The sequence below is a fragment of the Centroberyx affinis genome, unplaced genomic scaffold, assembly GCF_046629955.1.
Source record: "Centroberyx affinis isolate AG114_WGS23_722 - 3 ecotype Tasmania unplaced genomic scaffold, CSIRO-AGI_Caff_v1 ptg002868l_1, whole genome shotgun sequence".
In the NCBI taxonomy this organism is placed as follows: domain Eukaryota; kingdom Metazoa; phylum Chordata; class Actinopteri; order Beryciformes; family Berycidae; genus Centroberyx; species Centroberyx affinis.
The window spans coordinates 105,001-120,054 of record NW_027281002.1 but is presented as its reverse complement, the minus strand read 5'-3'; the positions used below and the strand labels follow the sequence as shown (position 1 = coordinate 120,054).

Here is a 15,054-nt window from a genome sequence, read left to right as displayed (position 1 = left end):
TACTGACCACCTTGTGCTGCCTTTAGCCTTCACATGGCCTGTAAAGGTACGCTGCCACCTAGAGGCTTCTGTGTATTCTCACAGTGCAATGCGGTTGGTGATCATACTCAGACAGTGTGCATCCTTCCCTGTAGCAAGGGTCCAGCAACAATACTGCAGCCTGGTGTGTTAGCAGCCTAAACACAGGGTAAATGTTGTTACATTTATTTACACAGTGGACAACAAAGTATAAATGCTCATGAGAGAAATCATTGGCTAAACTGTTTCTTCTTAGAAAATGCTTCAAAATACTGTAAATCATATTCACCCGCAGTGAAGTCCTCCTGCCACAGAGGACGCTGTGCGCGAGACTGCCACCACGACCTGCCCACTTCCGCTGGATGGAAGGACTTCTGTCGCAGATTCGACAGAAATTTCACCTCACGCAAAGTGAAATTTAGGTTGTAAATCTTTATTCAGTGCTTATATTAACCTATATTTTCGTTCACAAAGACCACGAAATTAGTGTCCTTGTGCTATTTTCAGGCTAGGAAGAATGGACGGGCATAAAGCAGGTAGGAATTGGAGCTAGGCTCAACTCGAATATGTTTGCGCGGTCTTCATGTTAGCTTGGGTCAAATCAAAATAAACAAGCCTGTCTTGGTTAAAAGTAGTGTCTGCCTTGGTTGACATACTGTCTATGTTATATTCACGTTATGGACATTATTTACAGACTACTTTTAGGGTGATAAACTTCCATTTAGTCTGCAGAGTTTTGTTTCCCTAACTGGATAGCTGTTTGCGGGCTCTGGTGTGTTTCTGACTGAAGGCGCAAAGTTTCAGACAGTTCGCCTCAAGCTCAGTGAGATCTGTTGCAAACCTCCTTGTCTGTTGCTAGTTAAATTGTAAATTAAACCATGGAGACAACGCACTGTGTGGTTAACGGGGGGTTGTTGGCTAAAATAAACACAAGATGAGCAATTATAAATTTGCATCTCTTTCCATTTTTGTTTCTTTTTCCATAAAATGCATTGCAAAAGCATTTGATTATGGAACATTTCATTAAAAAAAGAGAAGCAACACAAAACCATGTTCTAAAAACTTCCCTGTGGGGAACTAAAAAGTTCAGCTGAACATAATAGCTGAGGATGATCGTTGCTTTAACTTTCATTTTCCAACTTCTGCCTCAGTATATCAGCAGGGCCTCAGTCAGCATCTTTTTGACTACATTCAAAATGTCACATGAGAAAAATGGGAGACAGGCAGCAAGTTAGGGTTGGCGAAGTGAAATCATAAGGTCTTGTGAATCTTTTACACCCCCAAAAGTTTTATTTTACTGTTGCAGTATTAATGTTCATTTCTTGCATTTAGCACTTTCCTTTTAAGATGAAAATTGGGTGACATGGCAGAATTATTGTGGAAATATAGCCTAACTTTTAAAGTTCTCTTGGTGCTGCTAATGCAAAAGTAATTTCTCTGTGAATCATGCCAGGGTTGATGTAAGGTTTATGTCCTGAAATGCATGTGAATGGTTTATTGCGCATTCAGTCAGTGACAGTGACACAGGCAGTGATTCACCCATATCCAGCATTGTTCATACTCCACTGCCTCCCATCTCTCTCTCACCCACACACACACACACACACACACACACACACACATCCTAGCCCAATGATCATCATACCTCTGTTGCAGATTGCCACTTCAAAAGCCTTGGATAATTTCCTATCAGGTTATGTGGGTAAATCAGCTTGTAAAGATAGCATACTGGTCCTCTCAGAGGAAAACCTCATTTACCAAAAGCCAGTTTTTCAGGAATTGAAAAAAACAGTTTTGATATCTGATTGATGCCTGTGCGGCTATTGAACCCTAAATGGGTTTAGGATAGTGGTTTCGTTAGGATAATGGAATTTACTCAGCATATAGAGGACCATCCATTCTTTCAGTTCACAACAAAAAAATAAAGGACAAAAATTGAGTTAGGCTATGGGATTTTCACATGACACCAATATACATTGATCATAAAGTTAATCCCTTTTTTTCTTGAGACAGTGGAGAACAGGCTGCCGTTGAGGGCTCAGGGCCTATAGGAACAGTCAGTATGAGTCATTCATATGTTCCTCTGTAGAGGTTCAGAATATCTCAAAGGAAGAATCTGAACAATTTGGTGATGTTGATGGTTAACACAATTGAAGTCGTTTTTGTGACCAAATAAAAACTTTGTGACTTATTGTTCAATTAATATGTCTAGATTAGTTTCAATTTAGGAGTTAGCCTATACAAACGTTGCAGAAAGTGTGGGGACTTTGTAGAAAAATGAGAATTAATTGAAAAATGTAAATATCTGCTAAACAAGTTTTTTTTTAAGAACTTAATCAACAATTTGAGGACTATACAGCAGTATCTGCGCTCCCCCAGTTACAGGAGGGTAGACTAACACTAAAAAGCTTTTAAGTAAAGAATATTAACATACACAGACACGTCAATGGAAGTTTTCCTTTTATCATCATCTGACTCCCTGAGCTTGTGCCTATTTTGCAGGAATCATCTTCTACTGTCATGTTAAACTGTCTTAAAGTTTTAGATCGTACTGAAGTGACACAAATTGATTCACTCTCATTCAGTTGTCTACTTGCACATTAGAGTCTGTCATCTCAAATAGAGACCATGTGTCTGCATAATGCTGCAGATGAGTGTGGAATCTGAGGCAGTGGTACAGTGCCTCCAAATCAAGCATTGAAGCGCAGTTTCTCTCTCTCTCTCTCTCTCTCTCTCTCTCTCTCTCTCTCTCTCTCTCTCCCTCCCCCTGTTTTACATTCTTCTTTGTTTGTCTCCATCTCTCTTCCTATATATCTTCCCCCTCTCTTTCTCTCCGTCTCTCCAGCTGGTTCTATGTTTATGTGTCGGCTGTGCAACCTCTTCTCTCCCAGTCACTCTCAGCTGCTGGCCCATTGCTCCCAGCTCCACCCCCAGCAGGAGCCTCCTGATGACATCATCATTGCACTGCAGCCCCTTCCAGCAGGATCTGTGGAGACGCTGACAGGTCAGACCACTGAATACTACTACTGCTGCCACTACTGTCATTATCAGAACTACTACTATATAAAACAATAAATAATATATGTACAATAATCAATACCAGGACTGGGCTCAATTTACTGCCAATAATAATAACAATAATAACTAAGTCAAATGTAATAAAAAGCCATTCAATAATCACACAATAAGACTCTTCCCAAATATATTGTTTGTATGTCCCAATTATTTTTATTTCACCAAGTAATAACATTTTTCCTTCTGGGCTAATCTTCATAATAATAAAGCCTGCATGCCGTAACTATTTTTTTTATCACATATTAATAAAGTTAACCAGTTGATTATATTATTATTAATCCTAAACACTCCTAATGAATGGATATGGATATGGGAATGGATATAATCCTCTAGGGATTCTCCTGAATAATAAAGGGTATGTACCTTAACTACTTTTTTAACACTGAAAATCAATAGAGTTCTTCCTCTAGGGGTCATCAATGTCCATACCAAATTTGAAAAGATTCTTATAAAAACTGTTCAAGTTATCGTGTTCACATGGAGGATCTGAGATTCTGCACTCCTGTTGGCACATCCCATCTGTCAATCTGTGCTGCTGCCCTGTTGGCCCACAGAGAGCCCAGTGAAGCGAAAACGAGGAAGACCGAAAGGCTCCACCAAGAAGAGACGCTCTGATTGGACGGAGGGCAAGACTGGCTCCGCCCATTCTCCAGAGGAGAAAGATAAGAGAGAGGAGGAGAGGAGGAGGGAGGAGAGAGACAGACAAGGTAGTTCAATGGAAGGAGGTATTGTGAGTGGTTGTTATGTGTCCCCTCATTATTTGTTTTTAATGCAGGAGACAGGACAGACTTTCTCTGCATGGGACCAGACTGGTTAAAATGAATCTGACAGAAATTGCGGTATCATAGAGTATAATCTCAACATTTGTAGTAAATATCACCTTGCTAGTTGAGTGACAAGTAGTGTAACTTTCTCTACTACAGTTGACAACATCAACAACAACTTTCACACTTGATTTCTCAACTGTAAATATAAATTCACAATGAGAATCTTCCATATCAGATGATCCCACTGGTTTATTCTAGTTTTTCAGTTGAGTATTTCCGTTAGTATTAGTATTCCTGCACTTGGCGTTCTGACCGCTCTTTGTTTTCTGCTGCCAGGTGAGAGCCATGACGGGACGTTGGGGTTGGAGTGTAGGAAGTGTCATCGCTCGTTCAGCAACAGACGACAGATCCTCAAACACATCTGCCTGAAAGACGAGGAGGAGGAAGAAGAGGAGAATGGTGAGAGGTGGAAAGACCTAAGCAGTGACTTGAAATGAGTACCAACAATAGAAAAGAACATAGAAAAACATTTGCCAAAGTGCCTGGTGAAGAAGGCATTGAAAGAACAGCAAGCAGGTGCGATCTGAGACAGCGTGAAGGGAAACATCCCACTTGTTAGCATAAACTATTAAATGCTTCCATCTTGTTAACTGTAGTTTTTGGGGAAAAGTGTGGAGGAATGCAATCTCCAGAAGGTACTGTATGAGTTTAATAGGACAATGGGTGGAAAAAAGACATCTGCATCCCATTTGTGATACTATATTGGTCCCTGTGGGGAAATTCTCTTTTCTTCTTTTCGCTTGCGCCCTCCACAGAGAGGTCAGAGGTCAGGGTCTGGTAGGGATTCAGTGTTTTACTCAAGGACACCTCAGCAGGGCGGACACTGTCACAGGGGCTTGAACCTGGGCCTTTCAGTTGAAGGACATCTCTCTACTCACTACGCCACTATACTGTAGTAGTTTATTTAATAACATTTGTGGTTTTGGCTTGTCATTTATTTTATCTTTAGGAAAACCAGCAACAAACACATGCTGAGAATAAACCAATCTTAAATCAGTATAACTGCTTCACTGTTCATGACACGTCCTCTAGAGCTACAACCGTACTATATGCCACTCTGCATGACTGCTCATAATGTTTAAATGTTGCATGTGTATTTGTAGAGTGATTATGTATAGTCTGTTGTCTATCAAATGCCTTGCTCTACACAGGAGGCAGTCCTCGTGCCACATGATGTATGTACTGTGTTATTGTGTAAGAGTGTATTTTTTGTCCCTGTTCCTCTAGGTTCAGAGAGCATCTCTGGTGGAGCAGGAGCTGGCAGTTCTGGGAGTTTGGACCTGGGGGGTGGAGCTGATCCAAGCCAGACTCACCAAAACCCAGCTAGACCAGGACTGATGAGAGCAAAAGGTAAACTGAGGAATGAATAGGGGTTTCCTCAAACGAATGCTGAACTAAACGTGTTCTAAACGTGAGCTGTGAAAGCAAAGGATTGTCTGTGATGTTCTGTATATATTCTACAGTTCTTCCATGCAGAAATGTCATGTACTCGGGACTAGAATGAATCAACAAGCTGGAGAAAGAAAATCTGAAAAATTGTTATCAAGACAGTGAAAAATCTCAAAATCTATACTGAATGTCAGCTAGTTAGTTGGCTGGCTAGTGGTGTACTGTAGCAACTTTTTTTTTCACTATTCATTTAAAGTGGTTGAAATACATCTACAGGTGCTTAACAACTAGAATAAATACCCAATGTTAATCTCCCCCATCAGACTAGTCCTGAATTTGTGGTCTGACCCTTCCTTGTTCTCTGCTTGCAGAAGTGGACGGCTGCAGAGCCCAGAGAACCAATAGGAGAAGTCGGATGCTATGTGATGACCGGAGCCCCGCCTCTAAAGAAGGAGGCCTAGGAAACAGGAAGCCGGTCATCAGTGTTGTTCTGGCAGAACATGAAACACTTCCAGGTCAGTCTAAAGGAGCTCTTTGTCTTTATTTACAGTATTGGAATTCGGCCTAACCACTGATTTTACTGCCATATACATTAAATTTATGATATATGTATGAAAATCCTACATGTGTTACCTTTAATTTACCAGGTGCTACTAAGATGGTTCCAGTAGAGGCCAGTCCAGCAGAAACAGAATCTGCAGCCAGTCAGGCTCAACCTCAAGTAAGCCTAGCAATACACAGGAACCTAAACACACCATTGTTGAAGTCATGATTCAATAATCTCATAATTTCATGATAGATTAGAATTCATCTGTGAATCACAATATTATATGGATTTATTTATTTTATATTGTTTGGGCCTGCAGGACTCTGCAACCTGCCAGACTCAGACACAAGACGCTGAGAGCCAAGCCACTGCCTGCCATGATAACCCTAAGACAGACTCTGAGCCGAGGTAATTCAGTGGAAAGCATCATTGATGGTAGTTTTGTATCCTGTAATATCCTAGACTAGAAGTATCCTTCTAATCTGTGTGTTTTCTACTCCTAGTCCTAACCCTGCGAACAAGACAACAGCAGCCAGCAGAGGCTTCCAGGAATATTCCATCAAGCAAGATGCTACTAGGTACTAGAGAGAGAGAGAAACACACACACACACACACACACACACACTCACACACACATACTCGTAGATTACTATTGTTATTTATATTATATTGTGGTTGTTATATTTATATCTGTTTTCTAACTTGACTTGAGGTTGACTACTTACTACTAGTTTTATTAATAGAAAAGAGATGTTTGGCAGTGTTGTTTCTTATTTTATGAAGAGATAAAAGTTGATTGTTTGCTGATTGGCAATGCCAATGCCTGTCTCCCTGTGTAACTCAGAGCCAGCTAAAGAATTTCATCTATTTTATTAATAACAACAACATCAACAACAATCACCACAATAGCAACAATAATAATATTGGTCAGTTGGTAAAGCTAATATTGTTATTCTTTGTCTCCCAGTCTGATTCAGAGCCAGTTGAAGATCTTTACCTGTGAGTTCTGTAATAAGATCTTTAAGTTCAGACACTCACTGATCGCCCACGTCAGGACGCACACCCAGGAGAAACCGTTCCAGTGTCCGCACTGTGACTACGCATCAGCCATCAAAGGTAAAGCCAGACTTAGTAAGAACTGTCATCAGCTGTTCCACTGTCCTTACTGTGACCACACCTGTGCTGCTGAAGGTAACAGCAGCGCAGACTCCACAATCAATAAGAGGGATCATTTGCATCCAAATGAATGAAACCCTGTCAATACTTCACCCTAGCCATATATGGACAATAGTGATATTTTCTGATATGGCAAACAAAAGAATTTTAGTCGTAAAGTGATATTTCACTTTGGTTTGAACATTTCATTGTCCTGGTTATGTCTTTACTGCTCCATCTGGGTGTATAGTCAAGCTCCTACTTGTAACTCATAACTAACTCATAGCTAATGACTATTATTATCAATAAAATTAGATAAGACTTTAATGATCCCTGTGGGGAAATTGGGTAACACCAACAGTTGCAAATAAGCAAAGAAAACTTGAAGATATAGCAAACCATGTCAACCTCTTATTATTTATTAACCTCTTGTTATTTTGTAATTGGAATTACAGTTTGAAACCTACCAACAGCTACTTACTTCTGTTTGTTGTGTTTTTTCCTTCAAAGCCAACCTGAACGTTCACCTGAGGAAGCACACAGGAGAGAAGTTCAGCTGTCAACACTGTCCTTTCACCTGCCTCAGCCCCGGGCACCTTAAGGTATTATTGTTAGTACTGGTAGTATTAGTAGTAGCATTGGTATTGTTTGCCTAATTGTTGTTATTATGCAGATCTTCAGCCGCACTGTTTCTGCTTGTGATTGTGGTTCTGTCTGTCTGGTTGTACAGGTCCATATAGAGCGAGTCCATCTGAAGGTGAAGCAGCACTGCGGTTTCTGTCAGAAGAAATACTCTGATGTGAAGAACTTGCTGAAACACATGGAGCAACGGCATAACCTGAAAGACCCTGCTGTCCACCAGAGCTACCAACAACTCAGGTTGCATCTTTACCTCTATCTATGTATCTATCTGTCTATCTATTTATCTATCTATCTTTCTAATCTGTCTGTCTGTCCCATCTAGGTTAAAGACTCGTCAGGGCCAGAGGCAGCTCCTGTACCACTGTCCCACCTGCAACCGTCGCTTTAAGAACCAGCTGGAGCGGGAGCGCCACCTGTTGGTCCACGGCCCTCAGCGGCCCTTCGCCTGCCTGCTCTGTGACCACGCCGCCACCAAGATGGCCGCCCTCGCCGCCCACGTCCGAAAGCACCTCTTCCTGTACGTGTGCTGTAGGTGCAGGGGGAAGTTTGTCAGCTCTCAGAGGCTGAAGAGTCACCTTAAAGAGTCTCACCCCGACTTGGACCAAGAACAGGCCTTCACCGACTGCATCAACAACAGCTACTACCTGATACAGCCTGGAGGAGATGGGTGGAGAGAGGGGCAGGAGGACAGGAGGGGAAAGGAGGATGGGAGAGATGAAGAGATGCGAGAGGAAGAGGAGGGGATACTCTTGGGGAGGAGGGAAGAGGATAGGAGAGAGGAGGAGGGGCAAGATGAGAAGAGGAGGGAGGTGGATAGAAGAAATGCCGTTGGAGGAGAGGAGTGGAGAGATGGGGAGGGCGAGAGGCTGAAAGCAGGAGCGAAGGAAGAGAGAGTGCAAGAGGAGGAGGAGGAGGAGCGAGCTAACTGTCAGGATGAGAGGACAGAAGAAGAGCAGAGGATAGAAAGAGAGACAGGGAAAAAGGGAGAGTTAGAAAATGGTTGTTCAGAGCCTGGTTCCCAAGGAACAGTCCATCAGAAGGTTTCCATAGAAACCACCACTCCCACTGACAGACAGGAGGGAGAATGTATGAAGGCTCCTGATTGGTCAGAGGCAACAGCTGGGGAGAAGACACAGGACAGCACAGTGGACACATGCACACCTGTATCAGAAAACACACACAGACCTGAAGAGAGCGCACACACATCGTTATCATCAGAGAACATACACACCCCTTCATTTGACAACACACACAGACCTCAAGAAAACACACGCACGCCTTTATCAGAAAACACACACCCAGCTGATGAGAACACACATGCAGCCAAAAACACACACACATCATCATCAGAAAATACAGACACAACTGATTTGGAGAACACACACACACCTCCGTCATCAGACAATACACAACCACCTCCGGTAGAAGACAGCCCAGCTCCACATTCTGACAAGGTAAATTAAATACAGGCATTGCCAGCTGTTTGTGTGTATCCCGTAATTGATTATTTATTTTAGAGATGCATAAAACTGTCAGCACCTTTCCTTTGGATTCCGGTGTTTTATATGGTTGTTGGGAAAATCTCTAATACTAACTACCCTAATTTAGTCTGGTATTGGTCCAATATTTTATGCTAGTATTGATATTTGCCAATCCCTGATTTCTTTGATTTGATTAAATGATTTTATCTGTTTATTCATTTCATTCATTCAGTCATTTTGGTAATTCTGCGTAGTTCCCTCATGTAGAAATGTTTTAGTAAGTTCTTCTACATGGCTACTAGCTTTAACTATTTTAAATGGCTGCTTTCTTGTTGATATTATGTTGTATATGCAATAATTAATATAATACAAATCATTCATTTATTCATCTATATGTCTGAGATAAATTACTTATCTTAGAGGAATTTTCCTTTTAAGCTCAAGATTTTAAAGCATGACATGAAAAATCTAACATCTACATAATCTTTCCTTATGATCCCTGGTTTAACTTGTCCCTCACTTCCAAAAAGCCCTGTTCTTCTCTAGTTTTTAGTGTTGCATAGCATTGTTGTTTTAAATTACGCAAAACTTGCAATTATGTAATTTGACTATAGCATTTGTATGTTACTTTAGATATGAGCTTCTACTAAATGCCTAAATTATAATTAACCTCTCCTTTTTCTGCTCCTACCACTATATCCCATCTTTTTTAGCTTCTTGTAGTATGGGCCCTCCTTTAACGGCTCCGAGCAGCCTGACTCCTTGTCTTCTGCTCCCAGCAGTCTGACAGCTCCATGTTTTCTACTTCTAGCAGTCTGACCCCTCCATGTTTTCTGCTCCCAGGTGTCTGAGGCGGTCCACCAGACTGCGTTCCAGCAGGTGGTGTCATCTCTTCAGAAGACTCAGCTCAATATGGAAACTTTCCAACGACTCAGAAAGATCTATGGAGACCTGGAGTGTCAATACTGTGGTGAGACAATAAAACACCCATGAGTAGGCTGGTTCTATTCTGCTCTATTGTGTTTTTCGTTTTTTTGCTATGCCTCTTCCTTGTCTTTTTTCTATCAGCCTTGAGTCTAAACAGGTTCTGCTTGTTTTAACCAAGTCTTCTGTGCTCCACAGGTAAACTGTTCTGGTACAAAGTCCACTACAACCTCCACGTGCGCACACACACCAAGGAGCATGTGCATTACTGCTCACAGTGTAGCTACTCTTCCATCACTAAAAGCTGTTTAAAACGCCATCTGGTCCAGAAGCACAGTGGCTTGCTGCTGCCTTGCCCCAATCCCGGCTGTAAATACACCACTCCTGATAAATACAAGCTACAAGCCCATCTGAGGACGCACCAGGAACAGGTAACCAGCCTTAACCTCACCACACCAGCAGCTCCTTCAATTCTGGTCAAGTTAATGGTCAAGTTAGTAACAAAGACTATTGAAAATTATAATTCATTGTGCAGCCGTAATGTTGTAGAACTGTAATACTGTAACTGCATTTAACCCCTAGGCCTAGGAAAAATCTGCCATTATACATGAGGGATGTGAAAAATGACACTTGGTTTCTCTTGGAGAGATCTACAGAGGTCTTAATGTGTCTGTCTTGCTGTTGTTCACAGGGGAAGAGCGTGGCCTGTCCTGTCTGCCATCAGAGCTATCCAGAGCACAGACTGAAAAACCACATCAAAACATCCCACCCTGGTAGAGAACACACACAAATATATACAGACATTGATTTGGTCACTTTTTCACTCCACTCCTATCCTTTCTCTGCTGTGGGCCGAAGCCAACAACCTCAGCACTAAGGCCTTCGCACAGAGCCAGAAACAAACAGTTTGGCCTTTTCACTTTTCAGTGGCAGCCATGTTAGCTCCACAGTCTCCATGGTTGTTGCTAGGTAACTGACAATTGTATGTCAGCTTATATTAATATTATTGGGTATCTCATGGTGATGATATGAGTGGCATGGTTACATATAGTACAGCCTGGCCAAACGCTTTTTGTTTATAGCTCTGAGACTATAGATGCTCATTTGTTTTGATTATGGAAGCCAAGTTCAACTGTTGACAATCAAGTGCTAGTAAAGGTGACAGGCAATTTTCCAAGGTTGTTGTTTCTATTTGTGTGTGTGTGTGTGTGTGTGTGTGTGTGTGTGTGTGTTATACAGACACAGGTTCCGTGCAGGGTAAAGGGTTGATGGTGAAGCGTGCAGAGAAATGCCCCTACTGTGACTCTTACTTCCTAAAGAACAGCAGTGACCTTCAGCAACACATCTGGGCCCACCAAGGTACACACACACACACACACACACACACGCACACAGTACCAACCTGCAGCAACACATCTGGGCCTATCATGATTACTGTGCTTCCATCTGTTTCTCTCCCTCACCTCAGTCAGGACTGCAGCACTGGCTGAGTCAGTCCCCATCTTCCATTGTAGACTGAAAACAAACTCCTCGGCCTGTTGGTCAACTTACTCATGAAGTGATGAGAACATCGACATCGAATGAGACTTGTTTGTTTCATAGAAAGTGAATATGCTGGGTGATGGGAGACTGTATACAGCTAAAAATCACTGTGCAGTGGATGAATAAGTGGTTGTTCACCTGAAGTAGTTCCAAAAATAAACCATGGCTGTCAGCTATATTAAAGCTACAATATACAACTTTTTGCCTTGAGGCAGGACGTGTATTGTTTGTCCCACCTCCTCCTACTCAGTTTGTCAAATTCCTGCCCCAATCATCTTGATGAGCTGTCACTGTACTTTGAAAAGGCTGATTAACCGGTATCTCTAATGTCTCTAACCGGTATCTCTAAAGACACCACAGACATTGAAGAAGCAGATGGTGAATGCAGCCAATCTGCAACAAAAAAACGAAAGTAATATATATAATATTCACCTTTTCTTGTGTTTCTTACTGCTGTCACCACCCAGCTCACCGCTGTCCCAAACATCACCGAGAAGCCAATTTAGGCATGTACCCACAGGATTACAGACTGATCATGTAAAATATCACCTAATTATTTGTTATTTTAATGTGAAAAAGTTGCACATTGTAGCTTTACGTTCATGATATTTTATGTAATGAATCTACAGGCCATAAAATAAAAACACTAAAAAAAATGTATTACTAAAAGCTCAGTCTTCTTACTTTGGATAATGCTAGTTGCCTACAGTCACTCAGCATAGTGAATGGTAAAGAATTAGCATGGAGCAGTGGAGCAGTGGAGCAAATGATCTACTGGGGACACATGGATGATTTTAGTGTCTCTGTTCTCAATTGTCATCATCTAATGGGTAAGTTGACCAACAGGCCAGTGACCCAAAAACTCTACGTATTCCTGTAAGGCTTCTCATCATCCCTATCTGCACCCAAAACCTCTTCCTGAACCTGAACTTTACTTTGCACATAGGTGTCCCTCACCTATAATAAAATCCTTTCATTGGACCTTGTTGTCGTCCCATATGCTTGTTCCTTATTCTTTGCTAGGCTGCTGGTGATTATTGGACTCATGAGTGTGTGTGTGTGTGTGTGTGTGCCTGTAGGCTTGAAGCCATACCGCTGCAGTGTGTGTGACTATGCAGGTCGCAGTAAGAGTAACCTGAAGACTCATATGAACCGACACAGCACAGAGAGAAGTCACCTGTGCGACCTGTGTGGGAAAAAGTTCAAATCTAAAGTTACGCTGAAAAGCCACAGACTCAGCCACACCGCTGAAGGTAGGTATATTGTTAGCACTATTGTTGTCACTGCTTTTTTAATGACATTGTAAATTTTATTATCAGTGTCGTTATTTTATGTTTTATGTTCTGTGTAAAGACAGCTTGAGTAGCAGAAATATGAGGAAGAACACACTAATAATGATGATAATAACGAGGACAATGATGTTGTTTTTGCCCAGGAAAACAGTTTCACTGTTCAGAGTGTGACTATACCTCTGTCTCTAAACCTGCCTTGCTCAGACACATGGAGCAACATGCTGAATTTAAGGTTAGAACACACACACACACACTCACACTCACACTCCATCCTGCTAAGCTGACAGCGCTGAAGTTCATAGATATTACATTACAAACATTAAGTTATATTACATCTGTGGCAGACAGAGAACATGAGTAGAATGAAATCTCACCCAGTAAATCCCCTAAAAACCCTTTTTATCCCATGCTTGACGATACATTCGCTTGCTTTGTTCCGGAGTCAGCCCTTTAAATTCATTCAGTCAAAACGTTTCATTAAATAACAGATTAGTTAAAAATGAAAATCTAACACTTCACCATGTCCAATACAGCTTCCAAGTGTAAAAATCACTTTTGAATAAACAGTAGTTGACAAAAGTCAGACAGACGTAAAAAAAAAAAAATTCTGAGCAGGAAGTAGCATGTTTGAAAGTGAATAGTTATCCAAATGTTAATACAAATTGTAAAAAGGAAATGCAATCCAACAATAGTATTTTGTTTTTCCACTTCCACTTTGAAAAGAGAAAAACATTGCACACATTTGCTGTTATATTTCCACGTTCTCGATGCAAATGGAAAATGGGTCATAAAGCTGTCCCGCATGGTCCCGCCTTGACTGACAGGTTGGGAGACAATGTATAAGCGTTTTCCATTACTATTCCTAATTTAGAAATGTCTTATCATGATGCATGTATGTATTTATTCGTGTGTGTGTGTGTGTGTGTGTGTGTGTGTGTAGCCTTTTCGTTGTGCCCACTGCCACTACTCCTGTAACATTGCCGGTCCCCTGAAGCGGCACTACAGCAAGAAACACCCAGATCAGGAATACCAGAATGCCGGACCTGGACTGCCGAACCCAGATACTCTGGAACAGCAAGGTCTGTGTTTCTCTGCTCTTAAAGTCGTATTTCACTTTGGAAGAACTTCAGGAATCAAGCAGAACAGATTAACTTTCTCCTCTACACTGATTTATTTTTGATATTTTACAATGCATTATCAATAGGAAACATTTTCTGGGAAACAGTGGCTACGTTTACATCAATATTTTAGCTTTAATGTAATTATTAAAATGCTGCTATCAAGACATGGATCATGTTAACAACTTAATCTGTGTGCCTGTGTTCAGGTGGTATGAAGTGTCCTGTATGTGAGTTTGTTTATGGCACCAAGTGGGAGCTGAACCGCCACCTGAAGAACAAACACAACCTGAAACTGGTGGACACAGGACAAAGCACCTGGGAGGTACACACACACACACACACACACACACACACACACACACACACTGCAAACACACAGATGTAGATACACACTAGACACACTGACAAAAAAAGATTTTTAGGGAAATAAATTATGAAAATATATAGATATCTGTGTTTCTTGGCCATATGAATGTAATATGCTACCTCACTGATATAGAATTTAAAACAAGGTTGTAAAATGTCAGGGGGTTAGCTACAGATGTCAAAAAAATATTTTAAACCACTGTGTAACATTAACCAGGACATAGTCTGTCCAGGACATAGTCTGATATGTTTGGAAGGTTTTTAACCTCCTGGATATTGATCATTTTTATTTGGCAAAACCCAGCAATTGCCAGCTAACACAAACTTTATGTGTGTATACGTATATATCCAGGTGGTGGAGACAGTAGAGGAGCAGTATGTGCCTGTGGAGGATGAAGAACAACAGACAGAAGCAGCTGTAGCAGCTCTGCAGGACAGCAACAGCGGTAAAAACACTGACTAACTCAATAACTAACTGACTCTGCAGGTAATGATAGCAGCGCTACAAGACAACAACAACAGCACGGTAAATAGATGGACTGACAAAGTAATGGACAGAGGTGGCTGCAGCAACAGGGCAGGTCAACAGCAATGGTAAAATAATTAACTAGCCTACTGACTGATTGTCTGACAGACTAACTAATGGACTAACTGGCTGACTGGATCAAGCAGCTC

General features: G+C 41.4%; 1 protein-coding gene across 1 annotated transcript in view; it reads left to right on the top strand.

Annotated features, from left to right (window-relative positions):
• Positions 1-535: 535 nt before the first annotated feature.
• The window catches only part of zfat (zinc finger and AT hook domain containing), a 16,892-nt gene continuing 2,373 nt past the window's right edge, over positions 536-15,054 (top strand). The window contains exons 1-22 of the mRNA XM_071536386.1: positions 536-554; positions 2,864-3,022; positions 3,648-3,800; positions 4,197-4,319; positions 5,148-5,270; positions 5,681-5,824; positions 5,957-6,030; positions 6,176-6,264; positions 6,360-6,434; positions 6,824-6,972; positions 7,522-7,613; positions 7,742-7,890; positions 7,976-9,107; positions 9,978-10,104; positions 10,257-10,489; positions 10,750-10,831; positions 11,298-11,417; positions 12,680-12,853; positions 13,036-13,124; positions 13,833-13,971; positions 14,220-14,335; positions 14,732-14,825. Coding sequence (XP_071392487.1) covers positions 536-554; positions 2,864-3,022; positions 3,648-3,800; positions 4,197-4,319; positions 5,148-5,270; positions 5,681-5,824; positions 5,957-6,030; positions 6,176-6,264; positions 6,360-6,434; positions 6,824-6,972; positions 7,522-7,613; positions 7,742-7,890; positions 7,976-9,107; positions 9,978-10,104; positions 10,257-10,489; positions 10,750-10,831; positions 11,298-11,417; positions 12,680-12,853; positions 13,036-13,124; positions 13,833-13,971; positions 14,220-14,335; positions 14,732-14,825 — 3,655 coding nt within the window. The remainder of the gene's footprint in view (positions 555-2,863; positions 3,023-3,647; positions 3,801-4,196; positions 4,320-5,147; positions 5,271-5,680; positions 5,825-5,956; positions 6,031-6,175; positions 6,265-6,359; positions 6,435-6,823; positions 6,973-7,521; positions 7,614-7,741; positions 7,891-7,975; positions 9,108-9,977; positions 10,105-10,256; positions 10,490-10,749; positions 10,832-11,297; positions 11,418-12,679; positions 12,854-13,035; positions 13,125-13,832; positions 13,972-14,219; positions 14,336-14,731; positions 14,826-15,054) is intronic.